This window comes from Talpa occidentalis, unplaced genomic scaffold (genome assembly GCF_014898055.3).
Source record: "Talpa occidentalis isolate TD23 unplaced genomic scaffold, MPIMG_talOcc4v2.1 talOcc4.16, whole genome shotgun sequence".
NCBI lineage: Eukaryota > Metazoa > Chordata > Mammalia > Eulipotyphla > Talpidae > Talpa > Talpa occidentalis.
In genome coordinates this window covers 31,148,187-31,172,528 of record NW_023601653.1, presented here as the reverse complement: position 1 = coordinate 31,172,528, position 24,342 = coordinate 31,148,187, and the positions used below count along the sequence as shown (strand labels likewise).

At 43.0% G+C, this 24,342-nt stretch overlaps 1 protein-coding gene across 3 annotated transcripts; it reads left to right on the top strand.

The window, feature by feature from the left end:
- The first annotated feature begins 1,030 nt into the window (after nucleotides 1-1,030).
- GLIPR1 (GLI pathogenesis related 1) lies at nucleotides 1,031-23,801 on the top strand. 3 transcript variants are annotated; one of them, XM_037513958.2, is made up of 5 exons: nucleotides 1,031-1,141; nucleotides 2,476-2,738; nucleotides 3,703-3,942; nucleotides 12,566-12,675; nucleotides 23,704-23,801. In XM_037513958.2, exons 2-5 carry the CDS (start codon nucleotides 2,565-2,567, stop codon nucleotides 23,795-23,797), a joined length of 618 nt encoding a protein of 205 aa, XP_037369855.1. In that variant the 5' UTR covers nucleotides 1,031-1,141; nucleotides 2,476-2,564; the 3' UTR covers nucleotides 23,798-23,801. The 3 variants fall into 3 exon arrangements, with proteins under 3 accessions (XP_037369855.1, XP_037369853.1, XP_037369854.1); XM_037513956.2 differs by having other exon boundaries at nucleotides 1,031-1,145; nucleotides 2,473-2,738; XM_037513957.1 differs by having other exon boundaries at nucleotides 1,126-1,145.
- Nucleotides 23,802-24,342: the final 541 nt, after the last annotated feature.

The following is a 24,342-nucleotide window of genomic DNA, read 5'->3' as shown; positions in this document are numbered from 1 at the left end:
AGGGGGAAAGGATGTTCTGAGCTAATCCCATGCAGGCCTTGTGGACTCCACCCCCACTCCAGACCAAAGCCATCAGGAAATTGGGAAAGACAAATCCTGTCACCACCAAAGGGAAGGTGGCTGGGACCTGAGGGTGGAGTTAAGCAGCCAGGTTTGGTATAAAAACCAAACACGTGGGCCTTGGGGTCTCTCGCTCGCCTCCTGGCTTCCGGCTCCTGGCTCGCGGCCAGCTCTCAGGGCGCCATTTGGGATTGCAGATCTGCGGATCGGGTAGGACGCATTTAAAACTTAGTCTCCCATTTTTCTCCCCGAGCTGCACATTTCCTCATTTGCCCTTCCCTTGTAAATAAACCTTTTATTAACCTTTAGTGTGTGCCTGCAGTAGAGTATTGATAAGTCCTTTTAAGCGCACGGGTGAGGACCCACAGTCAGGCACCCTGTTTTGTTTCAGGGCTGCCCTATGACATTACTACCATGAAATCCTAGAGGGCATTGACTAGGTTGTTACAGCAGATGCTACATTGAATGCACAGGGGCCTCCCTGGTGGCACAGGGGTTAAAGACAGCGCTACCAAGCAATCACAGTCACTGCAGCGCAAGTTTGATCCCCAGCCTGCCAGGGTGGTGACCCAAATGGCACAGCAGACCTTTCCTGTCTCACTCACTGCTCCCCTCAGCAGTGTATTTCCGTCCGTCTGCCTGTTCTGCTCCCCACTCTGTCTCTGGTGAATCCTTTCACCCCCCACCCCTCTAACCCCAGTTCTTGCATGCATAAATAAATAAATCTTTTTTAAAAATTGAATACACAGAACAGTAGTTTAATGTGCTCACTTAATATATTATCTAGTTCGTTTGATACTCCAAAGCCCACTCAATTAAGGGGGTACAAAAGGTCCTATGAGAGAGTTTTGTAATTTGTGCAAGGTCTTGTAACAGGGTGGTGCCCAGGAAAGGGGGAGGTTCCAGGTTTCTTGCCCCACCCAAAAGGAGGGTGGAGCTGAGCAGGGAGAGAAAAAGCTGCAGAGGAGATTGAGGAAGGAAGCTGGATGGAGAGCAGGAGGAGACCTGGAGGACACATGGCGCCCTGAGAAGCCTGAAGAAACTGCACTTGCCTTTTGGCCGTGGCCTGGTTGACACAGATGTGGGTGAGAGACCCGTGGGAAGGCGACAATGGTGGTTTTTGTCTTGATTTTGATCTTTTCCTTTCAGACTTGTCTGGTTGGTACTGATCCTTTTCTGTGGGTCCCCAGGCTTTGGGGCCTTGCTCTGGGCCAATCCCATTTTTGGATGGACTTTTACCCCCGAGGGGACGGATAGCTTTGGGTGCTTGATTTAGAAACCATATTTTTTGTCTTTTCTGTATTGTTCACTAATTGTATTAAAGTTCCTTTCCACTGAAGTCTCATTTGTTTTGTGTTGATGCAGAGGATGGCAGAACCTATTTAGAGCAGGCAGGTTTGCGGGGTCTGGGGTGCGCCTCTCCCTGCCCTGTAACAGTCTCACAGCTAGTTAGGAACAAACTTAAATTAAAATCTAAAATGGAGACCTGTATTCTTTGACTATTCTCTCTCTCCCTGCCTCCCTTTCTCTCCTCCTCTTTTCCTTCCTCCTTTCTTTCTTCCCTTTCTCTCTCACTCCCCATCCCACTTAGATTTCCTATGAGTACACACACACACCCCCTTACTCACACTCATACACTCATATACACATGCTCCTGCATGCCACTATGAATGAATTCTCGTCAAGTTTTTTTTTTTTTTTTTTTTTTTTTAATAGAGGCATGTTTTATTTATTTATTTATTTGTTTGTTTGTTTGTTTTGTTTATACATGCACTGGGTACAGTCAGAAGCATGGAAGGGTGAGAGAATTCACCAGAGCCAGAGCAGGGTGCAGAGCAGGCAGAAGGACCGAAGTACACTGCTGAGGGGAGCAGCGGGCGGCAGGAGAGGTCTGCGCGCCATGTGGGACCCTCCTCCAGTGGCCGGGGAGCAGCCAGGGATTGAACCGGCGCCGCAGAGGCCGCGGGCAGCGTCGCAACCCAGCGCTCAACCACTGAGCCACCGGGGAGACCCACGTCAAGTTTTAATGTTTGTTTTTTTCCTAAGTTCTAATGTTAACCAGACATTTTAACCACAGAGTGCTGATATGTCTCTAAAAAATTCTTTCAAAAAGCATTTTGTAAGACATTTGTAGATTTAAGAGATACATTTTTATTTAACCACTGAAATCTTTGTGAACGTTCAGTTTGTTATTTCTAGAAATGCCAGAATTTCCTTGGGAAACATCCCCCAACTAAAGAAAGGCTGATGCAGTCTTGTAAAAATCTGTGTTGCAATAGTTGCTGTGTCACTGGGAATCACTGAAGAGATAGGGTTAAGAGCACAAATGAGCTGCAAACCATATATGGTTTGTTCAAAACCGTTTGTTCAAACTTGTGATGTACTCACGTTCTGGCTTCCTTTTTGTCAAAGCAGAGTGAACTGTGCTTTCAAAACTGGGACAGGCTGACTCAGAACTACAGTGGCTCTGGATTCCAGCTTCCCAGCTCCTTGCCTGACTGAGCATGCACATCACAGGTGTTTGGATACTTGGGGTGATTTCTTTAGCTTCCAGTTATGCACACAAAGAAAATACTTTGCCAGATATTGAAAATGAAGATTTTATCAAAGACTGTGTTCGAATGCATAACAAGTTCCGCTCAGAGGTGAATCCGATAGCCAGTGATATGCTCTACATGGTAAGGCAAATATCGGTATTTGTGATAAGTCAGTCGAAACAATTATAATGTAATTTGATTTTGGAAGCAAATCCTTCATAATCTTGAATGACTTTTTCATTGTGATTAATGTGTGTAATAAATTCAGTCTGATCAAAACATACCCAACTTAGCTCTGTCTACTCAACTCTTGTTAGAAGCAAGCTCAAAAGTGCATTTTCGTTTCTGGACAAGTCATTTCCTCTGATTATAGATACATTTGTGTGTGTGTGTGTGTGTGTGATTAAAATTTGTGACTTTTTTTGTGACTTTGTTTTATCTCATATTTTGTGAAGTTTTTAATTGTTTTATCTCTTAATTTTTTTGTGTGTGTGACCAGCAGAGTACTGACTTTCTCAGGAACACGGCCTGTCATCTAGGCTAAGGATGGGATTTTGACTCAGTTAGGCCTGAGTTTGAATCTCAGCTCTGTGGCTCTGAATTGGTTTTTACCCTTACTGATCTTCTTAGAATATAGGCATTGTGGTTATTAAATTATAAAAATATTAAAAACAGCACACAGAGTTTTACATAGGCCTTCAGTGAAAGTAAAGGCTATGTCCCTCACCTGATTCTACATTCAATAAAACAAAATTGTCATGTGTCTTACTTACCAGTGCCAGTCAGTACTTTTTTTTTAAGATTTATTTATTTATGCATAGAAGAACTGGGGTACAGGCCAGAGGTGTGGGGCTGAGAGGATTCACCAGAGACAGAGTGGGGAACAGAATAGGCAGATCTACTGAAATACACTGATGAGGGGAGCAGCAGGCGAGACAGAAGAGGTCTGCTGCACCACGTGGGTAGCTCCCTGGCCAGAGATCGAACTTAGGCTGCAGTGGCTGCAGATAGCTTCATAGGTTGCGTCTTAACAACTTGTGCCACCAGGGAGACCCCAATAGTTTCTATTCTTAACCTTCTTATTATTTAATATTTATTTTTGCAGAGTTGGGACCCAGCTTTAGCTCAAATTGCAAAAACATGGGCAAAAGAATGTTTGTTTAAACATAACCCACGTTTATCCCAGAAGCTACATACAAATTTCCATACACTGGGTGAAAACATCTGGACTGGGTCTCTATCTGCGTTTTCTGTGTCATCAGCCATCACATCCTGGTACAGTGAAGTTGAATACTATGACTTCGAAGATAGAAAATGCACCAGAGTCTGTGGCCATTATACTCAGGTAAGTATTTGCCCTATCCCTTCTTGAAACCATCTTTTGAAGGATGAGAAGAAAACTGAAATCCAATGTTAAGAAAATATATAGTAAGCCAGTGCATATGTGAATATGAGACGCTAGGGGTTACAGGCACACTTTAAAATAAATAAATTGTTAGAGCTGGAATTAAGGCTAGAGTTGAATTAAGCCTACTTTAGTGCTTGACCAAGAACTCAGGTGTGGGGAAGGTTAGCTTTAGGGTTAAGAGTAGAATTTGGATTAAGTCTCGGCGTAGACCTAGTGTTAGGTAAGGATAAAATTTAAGTCTAAGGCTATAATCCAAGCTTGAATTAGGTTAGGATTAATGTTAATTAGCACTAGGGTAAGGGTTAAACTTAGTATGCAAACTTGGTCAAATCAAAGTCTCTGAAACAGTGTTTCCTGTTCTGTGAAATGATGACAGGTTCTACCTGATAGTGTTGCTATGTGGGGAAGTTTACTACTGCATTGGAAGACTCCAAAATATAATGAAAAAATGATATATTTGTTTCAGATTCTATTTGTCCTTAATAAAGCTAAGGTTGCGGCTCTTTGATTAAAATAAACAAAATAAATGGAACAGACTCTCATACCAGAACAGATAGGACTAGCAGAGTTTAGCTATGTGGACATTGGTGTAAGACACACCAGTCTAGACTAACTTGGAACAATTGTGAAAATAGCTCTCTTCTGGGCCTCCCTGGTGGTGCAAGGGGTTAAGCACAGCACTATGAAGCAATCCATAGCCTCCACAGCACGAGTTTGATCCCTAGCCAGGGAGCTACAAACATGGCGCAGCAGACCTCTCCAGCCTCACCCAGTGTTCCCCTCAGTAGTGTATTTCAGTCAGTCTGCCCGTTCTGTTCCCCACTCTGTCGCTGGTGAATCCTCTCAAGCCCCCCCACCCCCTCCCAACCTCTGGCCTACACCCCAGTCCTTGTATGCATCATTAAATATTAAAAAAAAAAAAAGTGCTCTTCCTATAGACTTGGTTCCATTTATAAACAATCAAAGAGCATTATGACTGATGATTTACAAGTATGAAATTTGAGGTAGTTGTTTTGGGTCTATAAACCCTAGAAAAATAAGCCTCTCAGACAGAGGCTTATTATTATTATAATAATTGATGCTTCCATAGCTTTTTTTCTTTTCAATGATGGGCTGAGATCCTACGCCAAGCCACAAAAGGAGGAAGAACAAAAAACGTAGTCCCAGTTCCGCTGGATAGGTCAACATGGAAACTTCTACAGGCCATCCTGTGGCTATTCTGCTCTCCAAATCTATATTAGACTCATTAGCTACCTTCAGAGCTTCAGAGCAAATGATTTTACTCAAGCTGGTTTTAGCTTCCTCACCCTAACTCAGGTTGGCACCATGATGGAAACCAGTCTCCAGGCAGCAGCTTCACAGTCTTCTAGTCTGTCTTCTGCTTCCTGTCCTGGCCACATCTTGCTTATTTGCTGTGGTTGCCTAGCAATCATTGCTGAAACAACAGATTAAATTACTGAACCTGTTTGACTGGCATTAGTGTACAAGAGTGTTAAAATGAACTATGATATTTCTAAAAATGTAGTTGGAATATTAATCTTTTTTTTTTTTTATGCAAGAACCGGGGTATAGGCCAGATGTGCGGGAGGGTGAGAGGATTCACCAGAGACAGCGGGGAACAGAACAGGCAGATTGACTGAAATACACTGCTGAAGGGAGCAGTGGGCCAGACAGGAGAGGTCTGCTCGCCATGTGGGTTGCTCCGAGGCCAGCGGGGATCGAACCAGCACTGCAGAGGCTGTAGACTGCTTCACAGCGCTGTACCCAACTACCTGCGCCACCAGGGAGGCCCTGGAATATTAATCTTAGTTTTGTTTTCATCCCCACCTGAACCCTACCCCCATGTTTTTGAAATTTTTTTAGCTAGAAGGGAGAGATATGCCTATTCCCAACTACAGTGTTTTTGTGAAAAAGGTATAGGGACTCTTTCTTGGTTCTGTTAAAAGGGAAGCCATCTGAAGCAACTTCCTGAGGGTGTAGACTGTCCTCACAGGACTTTGCCATCAAATAGAATCAGGGTGCAATTCTTAACTATAAAATGGTGGGCAATTACTATTTATTGACTTGTTATGAGGTTAACATGATGTTTCATGTAAAGTGCTGGCATGAGGTAAATTGTCAATGAGTAGTTCCTATTATTACCTTATTAAGAAAGATGAAAAGAAAGTATACAACAGAATTCTCCCTGATTAAAAAATATATTTTAAAGGAGAAGAAAATTAATTATAGGAGAATAAAATGTGAACATTTGCTGAGTGTATGCTGTGTTCCAGAAGTTGTTCTAAGTACTTTCTTATTAGCACATTTAAACATCAAAATAAACATATGGGGGTTGGTACTGACATCCTCACTTAAGAGATGAGGAAGCTAAGACCAAGGTCACATACTGAGGTGCTGAGCTACGCTAGGAATGCAGACTTTGCAGCTCCAGAGCACACAAGTTAACACAGAACCTGAATGTCCACAAAATTTTTTAAAAGACACCAACTTGGATAATTTGGAGCAGACGTGCAATAAATATTTCTGAGCAAGAAAAAGGAGTGACGACTAATGAATTAGACAACATAAATGAATCTCAAATTCTTACATTAAGTAAAAAAAGCCAGCTTCTAAAAGCTACCTTTAAACAGATTCCAATTATATGACATTCTGGAAAAAGCAAAATTACAGACTCAGAAAATAAATTAGTCATCTGCCAAGAGGGTTGGTGGGATTGATCACAAAGGGGCACAGGAAATTTTGGGGGTGATAAAAATGTTCTAGATGCTGAATATGGTGGTGGCTACACAACTATGTTCATTGTCAAAATTCATAGAACTGTACACTGCAAAAAGATGGATTTTATGTTAATTATATTAATTATAACTTGACTTTTAAAAAGAGACCAACTAAAACACAAAATAAATGCTAACTAATATTTGCACACTCTTGGAACAAAAAGACTAAAAATATGTAAGTAGACTAAAAGATAAGCATAAATCATTAAGGACATGGGTGGGGGTGAGGTGGAGGATGCAAAGAGTAAGTATACTTAAGATATAACAAAACTCCCAACAGAAAAAATTGCCAAAGGATCAAAATCATAAAATAAGCGAAGGTGATCTAAAAGGAATACAGAAAACATGCCACCTATGAGCATGCCTATGAATCACCTGTGAAAATATAGATGTTGACAATGCCAGTGACTGTCATTCAGCAGGTCTGAGATGGGCACAGAAATCTGCAGAGAGCATCCCAGTTGAAATCACCCTTTGAAATGCAGCGAACAGAAATTAAGAACATTTTGAAATAAATGCAAATAGGATTGGAAAGTAAAACTACAAGGATTAAATGTTAAATGCCCCCATAAAGCGAGGCTCTCACAGCGAGACAAAGCACGTGGTTACCTGGCATTGTCTGTGCCAAGGGAAATTTTCCTCGATACACCCCACTTGAAGCAGCAAGGACGGGGGCCATCCTTTGAGAAAAGAGAGCACTGCTCTCTTGGAAACCAGCAAGTTTCCTTCCTATAGCCTCCCCACGTTCCCAAACAGGGAGACAATGCAAAGAGCAGCAGCCTTCCTTGACTATCACCTCCCAGCAGCTTGTGTGTGTGTGTGTGTTTGTGTGTGTGTGAGTATATACATATATTTATGTCAGATTAATTTAACAAGTTTATGTATATAGGACAATTAACACAGGAAATGTTATTAAAGTTCAAGTTTTCCCAAACATCATAAGAAAAACAGTTATAAACACACAAGTTTTTCTTTCGGTTTCCTACGCTGATTTCTGCACTGTGCTTTCTTTCATACTCAACTGCTAGGGGGGCAGGGAGCCGGGTCTGACTTGTTCACCCCTCTAAGCCCACGCCTCCCACTGTCAGGAACCTCTCCGGTGTTCAACAAGTGCTATAGAGTCATCGACTGTACTAAGAATAACTTACACGTATGCTCTGTTTATAAATGCGGGAGCATTTTTATAAATGCTATCTGGAGACACTGTTGGTTTACTAAACATATACTTTTTCTGCAACCACACTGGCCTGGCCTCGCCTCAGGTCTGCCCTCTGCTGGAGACTCCCGCTCAGCCCAGGGGGCAGGGGCTACTCAGCCTCAGCCTCCAGCCTCTCCCCTGCCTGCTCTTAGTATTTCCTCAGCGCCCTCAGCTTTCCCTTCTCTTGGCCAAAACTCCTGGCTAGGGTTTCATGCTCTACAGTTTGTGAAGGAGCCCACTGGCTCCACCGTATTTACCTTTGACTCTCCCATAGTTGGCACAATTGATGGCACAAAATTGCTTAAGAATTATTAATAAATAAATTGCATAAAAATATTGATACTTTTAAAGTGCAATTTCATTGCAAAAAGGCATGTAATTTCACTGCTGCCTTATCACCAGACACTAGCATTTTAAACAGTATTTTTTTTAATTAATTTATTTATACGAGCACGGGGTACAGTCAGAATTGCGGGAGGGTGAGAGAATTCACCAGAGCCAGAGCGGGGAGCAGAGCAGGCAGAAGGACCGAAGGACACTGCTGAGGGGAGCAGCGGGCGGCAGGAGAGGTCTGCGCGCCATGTGGGACCCTCGACCGGCGGCCGGGGATCGAACCAGCGCTGCCAGAGGCTGCGGGCAGCTTTGCAACCCAGCACTCAACCGCTGCGCCACTGGGGAGGCCCCAGACACTAGCATTTTAAAGATTTATTCTTTAGGCTTCTGTGACACTGACCACTCTTGGCTGAGGCCAACTGGATAATTGGTGGAATTTTAATGCAGAATGAAAATGTTTAAAAGTCAAGGCGAAAATGCCAGTAAAGGTGTTAAATGCGTGACAGCACTGGATTCAGCTACATGTGGAGCACCTCTGCCCAGCTCCCTCTCTGAAGCGTCTCTGTTCATGGCTTTCCTCCCATGTCACTGACCATTCCTTTCAATCTGCTTTGCTGGTGGAGTGCCAAGGAAGAAACCCCTCCCTCTGGTTCTTCTTGGGTTGGACAAATAGTGAAAACCACATCAGAGAGGTTAGCAAAGGAAAAAGTAAATTTCACAATGAAAAGGAGGGGGGAGGAGGGCGGGCTGAGAAATTATGCAAGTCCTGATTTCAGCCAGAGAAAAGGATATAAATTCTGAGTTAAGGGCAGGGGTGACAAGGAGAGAGGAGGGGAACTTCATCTAACAAAACCTTGCCGCCTTGAGATTACCCTGCCTTAAGGCAGGTTTCTTTGATACAAAGCTTGTTTTTGGAGCTTTTGCTGAATCTCAGCGTAGGGTAAATTAGTCAGGCTTTTGTACCTCTGGCCTCTGTGGCTATCACCTGCGGCCTTGATCATGCTAATGCAGAAGGCGCTGGGGGCATGGGCGGGGCACGCATGCCTGATGGTGGCCACCTGGAGTGTGCTGTGGGCATGCGTGAGTGGCCACAGCTGGGCCTGGAGGCTGCAGCTAGAAGGGTGGTGTCACTCAGACAAAATGGCTACGGCAGAAGGGCTACGAGAGGACGCCAGGGAGAGCCCAGAGAGAAAAGCATAAAGATTTGTCAGGAGCCAGGCCCCTCTGCCTGCCTGCACTACAGCTGGCACAGTCAGCAGGTTGATGCCACACAGATGAGTATGGAGCTCTCTGAAGACCTCCGGGCAGGGGATGGGGAGACCTGAGGCGTGGCGGCCGGCCTCCTCTCTGTGGGCGCCTCCACAGTCTCCGGTGCAGGTAGAGAGGACTCTGCACACAGTGGGGAAGACAGTGGACAGACACCGTGCCTGCTGGGAGGCAGGGCTCGGGGATAAGAGTTCCCTCACAGCTCTGCAAATGGAGTTGAGGACAACACTGGAGGCGTCATGGCGTCACAGGGGGTGGCCAAAGTCGAGGAGCTGCAGAAAGAGCTAAAGACGCTACAGGCGCAGAGGAGGTGGACAAGGCCCGGGAACTTTGGGGCAAGGTATCCAGAAGAGGAAAAGACACCCCCGAGAACCAGCCCATGACCCCTGAGGCAGCAGATTTACCGGGGAAGAGGACCAGGGTTCAGCATTGGGAGCTCGCCCAGTGGTGACATGAAATTAAAAACTGATGGACTTGGACTAACGGTTCTGCCAGAAGGTGGGAGAACTTTGGCAGGTTGATGTTATGTCTCTGGGATCTGGGGGTGGAAGGGACCGTTTGTACATCCCAGGAGATGAAAACCAAGGGTGGCCTGTGGGCCTCAATGGCCTGGCACTCCCAGGGCCACAGCCTGGAGTGGCAAGGGCCCCTGTGGGCAGGTTAGGGAGGGGTCGGGGGCAGACGTGTGAGCAGCCCAAGGCTGGCTGAGGAAGTCCTCGCCAAGTACTCTGAAGCCATGCAAGAGATGTACCAAAAAAGCCAACTTAGTGCAGGAGTCTGCTTGTCTCATTGGTGGCTATGAAGGCCAAGTGTTGCAGTGACAGTGAGAGTATCCCTGGGGTATCCTGGGGTAATTGAGTGATTACCCCCTTAACAGTATAGAATGTTGCCAATCTCAGAGTGTGAGTTCGTTCTAGGGGTGGATACGTGTATGGCTTGTGGCTGAGACCAAAGCTGGAGAAGGCCAGGAAGCCTGAGGCTCCAGGCTTGTGAAGGCAGCTTCCATGAGTGACTAGTGGTTCCCTCTTGTATGAGTATTGCTTTTGGCAGCAGGCTTGAAGGATCATCTGCTGGTGCTAATAATTTTGGGTTTTTGCCCCTGGGTTTGTGCCCTAACACCTTAGTGCCTCGACTTGGTTGTATTCTGTTGTATTCGGTTGCATCGTTTACTTTTGTGGGTCATGGCTGCTGGTTCACATTCACCGAAGGAAACTTGTGGGTATATTGTATAGTGAAAAACCCTCAGGTGGTAGGATTGTAGGGTAAGTGAATTGGTCAGGCTTTTACGACACTGGCCTCTGTGGCTACCACCTGTGGCCTTGAATACAGGAGGTGCTTGGAAGTGTGGGCGTGAGGCACGTGTGCCTGATGGACACCTGGAGTGTGATGTGGGCATGCATGAGTGTGCACCCCTGGGCCTGAGGCTATAACCACTAAGTCAGTGGGAGACAGCTGTGGTGGAGAAAGTCTACGAGAGGACGGGTGACTACAGAGAGGCGGGAGCAAGAGATGACACCAAAGAGCCCGAAGAGAAAAGAGCACGGATTTACGGGGGTCTGGGAGGCCTGCCGCCCTTGTGCCACCTTCCCCCATTGTCCCCGCCCCCTGCCTGCCCAGCGCCTGGTTGCCCACTACACTCAGTAATTGCATTCTTTAAGAAATAAGTTTCCCCAGAGGAGGAAACTTGGGATTCAATTCACCTTGGGTCCCCATACCAAGGTGACACATTGGAAAAAGCCTTCTCTGGGCAACTTGGGGAAAACCTTTCTGACCCTTTTCGGGAAACTGGCTGAACATCCTTTCTTCTTCATCCCATGATCTTATTAACTTTATTTTCTTTGACTAAGTGATCTAATCTAGCCCTGTGATGCCATATTTTTCTCTCTAGCCTTCACCTGTCTTCTGACCTGCAGAGGTTATTGCAGCAGCAAAGCCCATCTTCAGGTGGATGTTTATTAGACAGCTCAACAGCAACCTCAGCAGAGCAGAATCCCTCATCATGCTCCCACCTGACCCTCCTACCCTAATCTACCCCCTTAATGTAAATGTTGCTCAAGCCCAAAATACTAACTTGACTTTTTCCCCTCTTACCCCATGCTCAAAAGCAAAGCAAATCCTTCCAGCATTATGTCCAAGCAGAACCATGAACCTGATCTGTTCTCAGGGTCTGTACTACCATCAGGAAAGTGTGTTCTTCTCTCTTTATGTACCATTGAAATCACCTCCCAAATTCCCTCTCTTCTCTTGCTCTCTGCAGATCATTCACTTCCAAACAACCGAAGTGATTTAAGATGAAAATGACCCATATCATTCACTGATCTCGCTGCTTCTCCACAATCCCTTCCTTGTTGCCCCCATCTCTCCCCCACTCATTGGATCCCAGCTCTAATTGCCTTTCTGCTGCTCTATAATGTGTAGGGTAAATGAAACAATTAGGCTTTATACGCCACTAGTTTCTGGGGCTATCACCTGTGGCCTTGGTGGTGTTGATGCAGAAGAGTGGGCATGGGCATGCGTGCCTGACTGGGGACACCTGGAGTATGGGTGTGCATGCATGTGCAAGTGTGCACACCTGAGCCTAGGGGCAATGCTAAAAGCTGTGGCAGCGACAGCTATGAGAGGATTAGTCTCTTCTGTGACTACAGAAGAGGCAAGATCACAAGAGAACACCAGAGAGAGCCCAGAGAAAATGTAAAGTTTTGTGGGGTCTGGGATGCGCCATTGCCTGCCTACCACCCAGCCCAAACCCCTTGCGGACCTATGCCTGCCTCCTTCCATGACAGCCTCCCTGCCTGGTGAGCCTGTGTACCTGATTCCCTAAGAAAATTATGGTAGTCTCTTTCCCTCTTCCTTGCCCTAATAATTAGTCTTGTTTCCAGGTTAATCCTAAGTGCTCCATGATGATGTCTATGAAGGCCTACTCATACTCAAATGTTCATTTATTGTCTCCCCTTGTTAAAAATCTTTATTTTCTATTTTCTTTCAGGTTGTTTGGGCAAATAGTTACAAAGTTGGCTGTGCAGTACAGTTTTGTCCTAGAGTTTCTGGTGTTCCGTTTTCCAATGCAGCCCATTTTATATGCAACTACGGACCAGCGTAAGTATCCAAATCAATCTTTTTTTTAAAAAAAGATTTATTTTTATTTATACAAGAGCTGGGGTACAGGCCAGATGCGCGGGAGGGTGAGAGGAGTCACCAGAGACAGTGCAGGGAACAGAACAGGCAGACGGATGAAATACACTGCTAAGGGGAGCAGCGGGCCAGACAGGAGAGGTCTGCTCGCCATGTGGGTTGCTCCGAAGCCAGCGGGGATCCAACAGGTGCTGCAGAGGCTGCAGACAGCTTCACAGTGCTGTGCTCAACTGCCTGCGCCACCAGGGAGGCCCGCCCAAATCAGTCTTTCTAAATATTAAATAATTATTTTGGAAGTGTTTATTTTCATTATAGAAAATCTTTAAAACAAAGTATAAGAATTAATATTACCCTTAGTTGCTCTGCTCAAGATTTACTCCATTACCATCCTGGTAAATTTTTCTTTGGGTGAGTTTTTGTGTCTCTATATATGTGCAAGCTTCATAGACACTACATAAATACACACACAAAAATACATATTAAGAATATCAAGACTAACATGTCTTCAGGGACAGAGATTATTTGAATATGGTAATAATACCACAACATTGTACCATTGCCTGCCAATGGTGATTATTTTTGTTATGGGGTATGTAGGGGCAGGATGAGCACAGAGCAGGTTTTCTGATCTGACAGATGGGTAAAGGAGAGTCTTGGAACCCTCAGTGGCTTTCTTAGGCTTTTATTGAGCTGTTACATGTAGAGCCAGGTACATGTGGGGAGGGGGGGTGAAAGGAGGCCAGCAGGCAAGTTTTCACTCTGGGTTCCTCTGGCCTCTTTCTCCCCTTCTCTCTCCTACCTCTGTTGCTCTTGGTGACTACCTCAATACTCCTCCCACAGAAGTAAACAATACAGCAGTGTAACAACTGCAGCCCCATCAGGCAGGGCACTCATAATGGTGGGAGGGCAGAAAAGCCTGAAAACCATTTACCCTACAGGGTATTAATGTGAATTCTTCTGGTGTAGACTCACTTTCCTTGCCTTCAGTTATAAACAATATTAAATTGTAAAAACTTATAACCAAAGTTACATTGTTTCTATAAAGAATGCACAACCTCAGGCATTTAATGTCAGTGTTTACTGAGCTTTGCAGAACAACTCAGACATAGTTCCTGCTCTGGGGGAGGGGAGCGGAATAGGCAAGTCCTTATTTGACATAAAATGATCAGGGAAGGGCTTCCTGTGATGTATTTAAACTTAGGAAATAAGAATGAAAAGGAACCAGACAGGTAAAGCATTTCAGGAACTGATCTCTGATGGGGAAAAGAGCAACAAAGCTCTTATGCAAGGATTCGGGGTTGGAGAGAAGATGGGGTGCTGGGGTCAAGGAATGAGACGGGGGTTGTGGAGGAGCTTGGATGTTGCAGGCCTTGTCCGTGGCAAGTTTAACTTTATTCGCATCACAGGAGAGACCATCCAAGTATTAAGCAAAGAAGTGGCAAAACTTGCTCGAAATTTGGGGATCGTTCTGTGTGAGGTATGGAAAATGGGTTAGAGGGCCTAGGGGGAGGATACACAGACACTTCTAAGATTCTCTTTTCTTGCATACACAAAACATTTTCAGCCCCCATTGCTTCTGTGAATCATATGGCCTGCTTATTTTTCTAATTACATCTTTTCAGTTCACTAAGTACAATATCTTCCCCAATATTTCTGAGATTTCATCACAATGGAGTGTGGAGTGGTTAATTCCCCAGTCACCTGTAACTCAAGCTCTGGAGTCATGCACTTTTTTTTCAAAGATTTTATTTATTTATTTATTTATTTATTTATTTATTTATTTATTTATTTATACAAGAGCCAGGGTACAGGCCAGATGCGCAGGAGGGTGAGAGGATTCACCAGAGACAGAGCAGGGAGCAGAACAGGCAGATGGACTGAAAGTACTGCTGAGGGAAGCAGCAGGCGCGACAGGAGAGGTCTGCCACGCCGCGTGGGACCCTCGCCCACTGGTCGGGATCAAACAGGCGCTGCAGAGGCTGCAGACAGCTTCCCAGCGCGGTGCTCAACCGCCTTCGCCACCAGGGGAGGCCCTGGAGTCATGGACTCTTGAGGACATTTTTGTCACCTTCTCTTGGCTCCTTCCAATCTCTCTGATCTGCATTCTGTGAAACTCCTTATCTGAGATACATGGCTCTCTTCTTCATTCCCTTGGGACCCACTGAGCAAAGCTACAATGTATCATAAACCTTCCCTCAAGAGTAAATTAGAAGAGAGGAAATGACAACCTCGACTATACCCTAGTGCAGTACCTAAGTACTTAGGCCACCACTGCCTTCGGGACCCCTGTCCTCTCCTTGAAAGGATCTTTTTTCATTTCCAGAATCTTAGGCCCCAATCCTTTATCTCTCAGATAACCAGGATATAGTGGCAGGATGGCCACAGAGCAGGTTTTCTATGATTCAAGCAGACCGGGTAAAGGAGAATTCTGGAACCTTTGGTGGCTTTCTCAGGCTTTTATTGAGCTTTTACATGTAGTGCAACAATGGGGTACATGGCAGGGGTACATGGCAGGCAGGGGTGCAGGGGGTGCCAGGAGGCTGGCAGGCCTCAAAACCCAGGGCAAGTCTTCACTCTGGGCTTCTTTCTCCCCTTTCTCCTGCCTCCTCTCCTGCTTCTGCTTCTCTTGGTGACTATCTCCATACTCCTCCCATGGCCAACAGAAGTAAACAACACAGCTTACAACAATGTAACAACTGCATTAGGGCACTCCTAATGGTGGGAGGGCAGAAAAGCCTGAAAACCATTTACCCTACAGAGGGGAAAACACTAAAACTTTCTGCTTTATTGCACAGAATGTTTTGGGACCCCTTGTTTTACTCCCATCTAGACGAACGAAGACCCTTCCATTTTTATGGTTCTCCCAAGATGATTTGTCATTTCTCTAGAACTCACAAATGGTAGCACTTAAACAACTAAATGAGTATTACGCTTTTTAATTATGAACTATATGGCAATGATTAACTTTCATCTATTAATGAATAACAGACATCTATCATAATTGCTATGAGAATCTCTGCTACATTCCTTTGAATTTTCCATGGTATATTTTCCCTGGTACACAGTTAAAATACAAAGGTACTATTAATTTCTGGAGCAATCTAAACTAACTTGAGGTGAAATGACATTAGAACATATGTTTTGGGTTGGAAATGAGATGTTTTTGCAATAAAATTACAATCCAAAGTAATGTCTCTTAAAAGTTCTTAACTTTGGAGCTAGAAGGGAACCCATGAACATGAATAAGAATAAAGTTACATCTTTTTTTTTAAAAGATTTATTTATTTAAGCATGCAAGAACTGAGGTACAGGCCAGAGGTGTATGTGGGAGGTGTGTGAGAGGATTCACCACAGACAGAGTGGGGAATAGAACAGGCAGACTGACTGAAATACACTGCTGAGGGGAGCAGCAGGCGAGTCAGGAGAGGTCTGCTGTGCCATGTGGGTTGCTCCCTGGCCAACTGGGGATGGAATTCGTGCTGCAGTGGCTGTGGACAGCTTCACAGTTTGCGTCTTAACCCCTTGTGCTACCAGAGAGGTCCTAAAGTTACATCTTGATGTTTACTAATCCATACTGAATATATTTCATTACAAATGAAGAAAACACTCCACATTCATGATTGCAATACCTGTGACTTTGCATTTGCACTACCTGGATCTCTGTAAGTGTCAGATATTTTCTTCTTTTTTTTAAAGACTTATTTATACATATAAAGAACTGGGGTGTAAGCCAGAGGTGTGAGGGGGTGGTAGGATTCACCAACGAGAATGGAGAGCAGAACAGGCAGATCTACTGAAATACACTGCTGAGGAGAGCAGGGGGCAAGAAAGGAGAGGTCTGCTACACCATGTGGGTAGCTTCCTGCCTGGCTGAGGATTGAACTCATGCTTTAGTGGCTGGGGATAGCTTGATAGTGCCATCTTTAACTCCTGCACTACCAGGGAGGCCCAAATGTCAGATATTTTCATTTTATGTTCTAGTTGCTGCAGATCTCCAAGTTTTTGTTCACTGTTTTGAAATTAGACTTCTATCACATTTTAATGATCAAAGTAAGCAGTTTCCTTTATAACCCTATATATTTAACTCTGCATTTTAAAAAACTATTTATATATATTTTACATCACTGTTCATTTTTAAACAATGTTTGCCTCCCCGCTCAGGTGTAGTCCCCATAGAATTCCCTCCACCAACTCCCCCGTGCACCATCACCACCATCCCCTATGCTACTCTGTCCCTCCCTCTGATCACTCTCCCTCCCCTGCAGGATACCTCTGGTTTATAATTGTCTCTTTTGTTCTGTATTATTTTTTTCCCTAATGTCTTACTTAGTCCCCCTATATTCCTCCTGTAAGTGAAACCATCCAATATTTTTCTTTTTCCTTTTGACGTATTTCACTGAGCATAATTCCTTCTAGCGTCATCCATGTTGCTGTGAATGGCATTAATTTATCTTTTGATTGCTGAATAGTATTCCATTGTGTATATATACCCCATCTTCTTGATCCAGTTATCGATTTTTGGGCATTTGGGCTGTTTCCAGGTTTTGCCTATTGTAAATAGTGCTGCAATAAACATAGGGGTACAGGTGTGCTTTTGAATCAATGTTGTTTGTGTCCTTTAGGTAGATCCCTAACAGTGGAATTGTCAGGTGGTATGGTAGCTCCATTTTTAGTAGACTGAGGAACCTCCACACAGCTTTCCATAGTGGTTGGACCAATTTGCACTCCCACCAGCAATGTAGGAGAGTTCCTTTTTCTCCACACCCTTGCCAATATTTGTTGTTGCTAGTTTTTTTGATATGTGCCATTCTCACTGGGGTAAGGTGGCAATGAGTCTTTAAAGATGTTACTGAGATGTATGTATGTAGGGTTTTACCTATATTTTCTTCTTTGTATTTTATGGTTTCAGGTCTTATGTCCAGATCTTTTATCCATTTTGAGTTGATTTTTGTGCACGGTGAGAGGTAGGGGTCTAGTTTCATTCTTTTGATGTGTTAGTCCAGTTTTCCCAGGACCATTTATTGAATAAACTGTACTTGTTCCATTGCATATTCTTTGCTCCTTTGTCCAAGATTAGTTGTCCATATATGTGTGGCTTTATTTCTTGGCTTTCTATTTGGTTCCACTGGTCTGTGTGTCTATTTTTTTTCCAGTATCACACTGCTTTAATTATTCTGGCTTTGTAGTATAGCTTGAAGTTTGGAATTGTGATACCTCCATTCTCCTTTGTTTTTGTCAGTAGGACTTTGGCTATTTGTGTTTTTTTGTGGTTCCATATGAATTTCATCAGTATTTTATTTCTTTGAAGAATGTTACTTAGATTTTTATAAGAATAGCATTGACTCTAAATTGTTTTTGGTAGGATGGCCATTTTAATAATGTTAATTCCTCCAATCCATGAGCAGCGGAATGTCTTTCCATTTCTTTGTGCCTTCTTCTATTACTTTTAACAGAATTTTATAATTTTCTTTGTATAGGCCCTTCACCTTTTTTGTTAGGGTTATTCCAAAGTATTTGATTTTTTTTTGTTTCAATTATAAAAGGGATGTTTTTCTTGATTTCTTCTTCACATTGATTGTGTATAGGAAGGCTACTGATTTTTGTGTGTTGATTTTGTATGCTGCTACTTTACTAAACTGGTTGATTATTTTAATTAGGTTTTCTGTGGAGTTTTTAAGGGTTCTTTATGTATATTATCATATCTGCAAATAGTGATAGTTTTACTTCTTTCCCTTCTTCTCCTTGTATGTCTTTTTCTTGTCTTACTGCTCTGGCTAGGGCCTCCAGAATTGTATTGAAGAACAGTGGCAAGAGGACATCCTTGTCTTGTTCCTGATCTTAAAGAAAAGGGCTTCAGCTTTTCACTAATGAGAATAATATTGGCTGTGTGTTTGTTGTATATGGCTTTTATCATGTTAAGATATATTCCTTCTATCCTGAGAGTTTCAAGGGCCTTCATCATAAATGGATATTGGGCTTTGTTGAATGCTTTCTCAGGATCTATTGATATGATCATATGGTTTTTATTTTTCTTTTTATTGATGTGTTGTATTACATTAATTGATTTTCATATGTTGAACTAATCTTTTCCCCCTGGGATAATTCCCACTTGATTGTGGTGTATCATCTCTTTGATACATTGTTAGATTCTGTTGGCAAGGATTTTGTTGAAGATTTTTGCATTAGTGTTCAGTGGGGCGATTGGCCTATAATTTTCTCTTTTGTGTGTTGTCTTTGTTTGGTTTTGGTATTAGTGTAATGCTGGCTTCATAGAACATATTTGGTAGTAGTCCTTCTTTTTCAATTTTTTGAGAGTTTGTGTAGGATAGGCACTAATTCATTTCTGAACATGTGGTAGAATTCATTTGTGAAGCCATCTGGTCTTGGGCTTTTGTTTTTGGGGAGGGTTTTGATTACTGCTTCATTTTCATTGCTTGTAATTGGTCTGTTTAGGTGTTCTGTTTCTTCTTTATCTAGCTTTAGATTATTATATCATTCTAGCAATTTGTCCATCTCTTCTAGGTTGTTGAATGTTTGCATAAAAGTGTTCATAATAATCTGATTATTCTTTTGATTTCAACAGAGCCTGTTATGATTTCTCCTCTTTTGTTTATGATCCTATTTATGTTTTCTCCTATTTTTCTTTGTGAGCCTGGCTAGGGGTTTGCCTATTTTGTTTATTTTTTCAAAGAACCAACTTTTAGTTTCATTTTTCTCTTAGATTGTTTTTTAATTTTCTATTTTGCTTATTTCTGCTTTGATTTTTATTATTTCCTTTACTGGTTTTAGGTTATTTTGGTTGTTCTTTTTCTAGTTCTTTGAGATCAGGTTGTTTCTTTGAGTTCTTTCTTGTTTGTTGATGTGAGCCTGTATTGCTATATATTTTCCTCTTATTGCTTTTGCTGCATCCCATACATTCTGGAAATTGTTGTCCTCATTGTCATTCAACTCAAAGTATTTTTTTAATTTCTTCTTTGATCTCCTCTTTAGTCCAGTGGTCTTCCAGTAGTGTGGATTTCAATCTCCATGGAGTGGGAGGGTTCCTTGTTTTCTTTCCTGATTTATTTCTAGTTTGATGCCTTTACAATCACAGAAGAGAGTTGGAATGATTTTGATCTAATGTATCTGTTGATGTTTGTCTTGTGGCCCAGTATAGGATCAATTCTGGAGAATGATCTGTGTGCTCTTGAGAAAAATGTGATTTTATTCCTTGCTTTATTCTTATTCATTCCTCTGTCAGTTTTGGCTTTAGGACTTGTAGAATTTTTTGGAGTGGAGGTTTAGTTGTAATGAATTTCTGGAGTTTCTGTTCGTCTGAGAAGGTCCTTATTTTTTCTTCATAGAGGAAGGAGAGCTTTGCAGGATAAAGTATTGTTGGTTGGCATTGCTGTCTTAAAGTTTGTTGAATATGTTACTCCATTCTCTTCTTGCCATAGTGTTTCTTCAGAGAGATCTGATGTCAGCCTGATTGGTTTTCCTTTATAGGTTATCTGTTTCTTCCCCCTTGTCAGTTTCATTATCTTTTTCCTTGTCTTGTACTCTTGTCCTGTACTCTTGCAAGCTTCACTATTATGTGTCTTGCTGTAGTTTTATTTTCATTGGTGTTGTTCTTGCTTCTTGTGTCTATATTCATCTCCTTTTTCATGTTTGGGAAGTTCTCTCCAATTATCTCCTTGAATAATTTCTTGGTTCCTTTGTCTCTCTCCTCCTCTTCTTCATTTGTACTTCTCTCTCCTTTTCTTTTTTGGTTCTTTTTCTGTATCTCCAAGAGTACTGATCCATTCTTCCATTTCATCGATTCTGTTTTCATTGCTTTTCCCAGAGCTCTTTAGCAGCTCCATTGATCTTTTGATGATCTGCGTTTCTTTCATTTCTTTCTTTAGGGACTCAATTTCATTCTTCAGTTCATTAATTATTTTACTCATTTCATTCTCTTTTCATCTTTTTTATGCTTTTTAATCATGACGATTTTAAATTCTCTATCTGGCAGAGAAGTTCTTCCATGTCATTGTTGTTGAGTTCTGGTGGCTGAATTTCTTTTTGTGGTGTGTCTTTCCCCTGAGGGCTTCTTTGGTTATTTATAATTTTTCCTTCTCCCTGCTGTTCACTTTCTAATTAGTTCTATGTGTTGGGATGTTGTGCCACTGGTATTGGCAGGCATCTCTTTGGGGTGCTCCTTCTGGGGTGTTGGAAACTGTTTACCAGACTGAGTCCAGTACTTTTAGGACAAAACTCCACCATGGTAGTGATGCTGTGGCTATGTTGCTGGGCGCTGTCCTTTAGGGTTCCCTCCCTCTGTATTTACTCAGTTCCAGAAGGGAGTCTTGGAGTCCCTGCCTTCCAACTATCAGGTAGTTGGTGATTTTGTTCTGATCACTAGGTGGTACCAGAGACCTGTATTTTCAGACCTGCACTTTTTCCCAGTAGTTCTCTGGTAAATGGAGGGAAAGAGGGGAGCACCTCAACACAGGGGCTATTGCTCATGCTGGGTTCTGTGTTTGCCCTGTGCTTACCCAGTGCTATGCTGCAGCTGTGCGGACCCCACGCCCTGAATTCTGTGCCCTAGCTCAGTTCCCAAACGCTGGCTGTCACCCTGTGTGCTGTCCGCTGTTATGGCATGTCCCACAGCCTGGATCCTGTGCCCAGCCCTCAGTTCCAAAATGTGCGCTGACGTGTGGAGCCTTCAGTAGTCTTGCTCTGTGCCTCATTTCCCTTCTCACCCCTGTTTGCATGACCCACCCCTTCAGAGCCCGAGGGTCATTTTGGAGTCCCTGATGTCCAACTATCAGGTAGTTGGTGATTTTGTTCTGATCACTAGGTAGCACCAGAGACCTTTCCTAGTATCCTTTCAGAACTATGCTTTTTCCTGTAGGTCTCTACAGGAACAGAGGGGAGGAGAGGCAGTGCAGTGCCTCAACAGTGCTGGGTGCTGTGTCTGCCCCAGCCCTGCTATTGTAGGGATCCCATGCCCCAAATTTTGTGCCCCAGTTCTCAGTTCCGAAGCACTCAGATCCGGAATGTGGGTGATAGCCCAGTTCTGTGACCGCAAATATGGCTCCTTCTGTGTCCTGATCCCATGCCTGGGTGCCAGGTTTTGGATTACGCAGGTCATTCATTTCAGTGGTGGCTCCCACGCATCTCCCCACAGTCCTAGGCTGTGGGCACAGCAACCTGAGCAGCCATGATCCACGCATTCTTTTCGTGCCTGCACTTATCCATGCAAGCTTACCAGCTAGCCTTTGGTTATTTGCAGATCTCTCCCTTATTCTGCCCTAGGTGTGGCCCACGGAATCCCTAACTTCCTATGATGGTGCCAGGTTTGTGATTACCTTGTGCTGGTAGCTTACCTCAGTGGCAGTTCCCCACAGTTCCAGGTCACGGGGTGTGGTGCCTGCAGTAGTTCCTTCCCGCACACTATCCTGCTTGGTCTCTAGTTTTTTTTTTTCTCCTTTCTGTTCATGTAAGTGTGCAGGCTTTGTGGGTGTGGGAGTGTGGCAGGGTTCTGATGCTTTCCTCTCTTCTTGTCCTTTGTTATTGCAACTTTCCTCTTTGAGTAGATTGCCAGGGTCACCAGTTTATCTTACATGTACCAGTTCTCACAGAGGCCTGCCACTTTTTCTCCCTATCAGTTGTTTTTAATGGGAGAACTTACTCGTAGTGTTTCTTCACTGCCATGTTGATCAGCTGACTATATGCATTTTAAAAAGATCTAAATTGAGAACAAGTCCATAGGTTCGACCAGGCAACCAAAGATTACTGTGACACAGAAAAGTCAAGAACTCTTTTCCTAAAACAAAGTTCCAAATATGATTCCAAATATACAGTAGTAGGATAATTGAAATCCGTATATAGTCTCTCATCATTACTACTTTGAAAATATTCACAAGAATGTAAAATGGATATTCTTTCCTTTCTAATCTGTAATCTTGGTTAATTACTTATACTCTGTGTGTGGCTCAGTCTCTAGCTATAGAATGGGGATATATAGAGCCTTCCTGGTGGCGCAAGGGGTTAAGGCGCAACCTATGAAGCAATCCGTGACCACCACAGCACGAGTTCAATCCCTGGCCGGCCAGGGACCAACCCACATGGCGCAGCAGACCTCTCCTGACTCGCCTGCTGGTCCCCTCAGTAGTGTACTTTGGTCAATCTGCCTATCTGTTCCCAAGTCTGTCTCTGGTGAACCCTCTTACCCCCCACACCTCTGGCCTGTACCCCACTCTTAAATGCATAAATAAATAAATCTTTAAAAATAAAAAAAAGAATGGGGATAAATAACAGGATCTTCCTTACAGGGCTATTGTGAAGATTATTTCATTCAAGGATACTTAGCATATGTGGTAGCATAAGAATTTTGTAATTCTCTCTTATCACATCTTTTATGTGCACTTTTATGTGCACAAGTTGCACTTTAGAAAGTCCTCCATATCTCTTTTCCTTTTGGAAGGTACTAAACCCAACCAAATGGCTTCTAGACAATGCAAACTATGGGGACTTGCTACATGGAGGAGAGGAGAGTAAATGTAGGTCTTCATAGTTTTTCAGAGATAGCATTTTAGATGGTGGCAACCATCTGGGCCAGACAGCAAGCAGAGGGAGCATTACCCTGGATACAGCCAAATCAAGGTTTCATTCTGACTCTGCTGGGTACACTGTCATTTCTGGCAAGTTACTTAATTTCTTAAGGGTCTTAGTTTCCCTATCTGTTAAAAAAAAAAAAATTCCCTCCAGGGTTGTAATTAAATGACATGAAATAAGACAGACTTGTAACAGAGACACACAGAATGAATTCTGCAAATATCAGCAGGCTTCTATTTCTGCTTCCTTCTCTCTACTTCTCTTAGCAACCCTCTGAATCTATTTGTCTTGCTTTTCTTCTGGATTCAGGCAAGGACTTGCAGTAAACTGCAATTGCCAAAACAAACAAACAAACAAACAAACAAAAAAAAAAAACCCCACAAACTTCTAATTAATAGCATTCTTCTTTTACAGGGGAAATTACCCAACTTGGCCTTATAAAAAAGGAGCCCCTTGCAGTGCCTGCAGAAAAAATGACACGTGTTTGGACAATCTCTGTAGTAAGTAAAAGGAATAACTAACACAATGTGATCAAAAACTATTGTTAACTTTGTACAGAATCAAGAAAGCAAACATTAATTTTACCCTATCAGCTATTTTCACATAACTTGGAATTAAGCAGTTACCTAGCTAATGGCTTATGTCCTAGGAATGAAAATATATTTAAGATAAATTTAGCAAATGCCCTTTCTAAACTGGTTCTAATCAATACCAAAAAAAAAAAAAAAAAAAAATTACTATGGTGTTGGAAACTGTAGACCCAAGATTTGCTAATTTCAACAAGATCAAAATTTGAGTAACAAGGTTATCCAAAATAAAATTTGGGATACTGCCTGCTCAAGGCACTCAAGGTTTGCATCTTTAATGAAATAAAAAATACAGGGCAGCACTGTACTCACTAGCAGGCAGCATTTAATGAGGAAAAGTGCAGGACAATAAAGATAACTTACAAGGATGTTTTTCTCAACTTCCTAGCAAAATTCTGCTTTGTAATTTTGAATATGAATACTTAATTAGCCAAGAGTTTATGGGCCTGTCTCATACATTACTCTC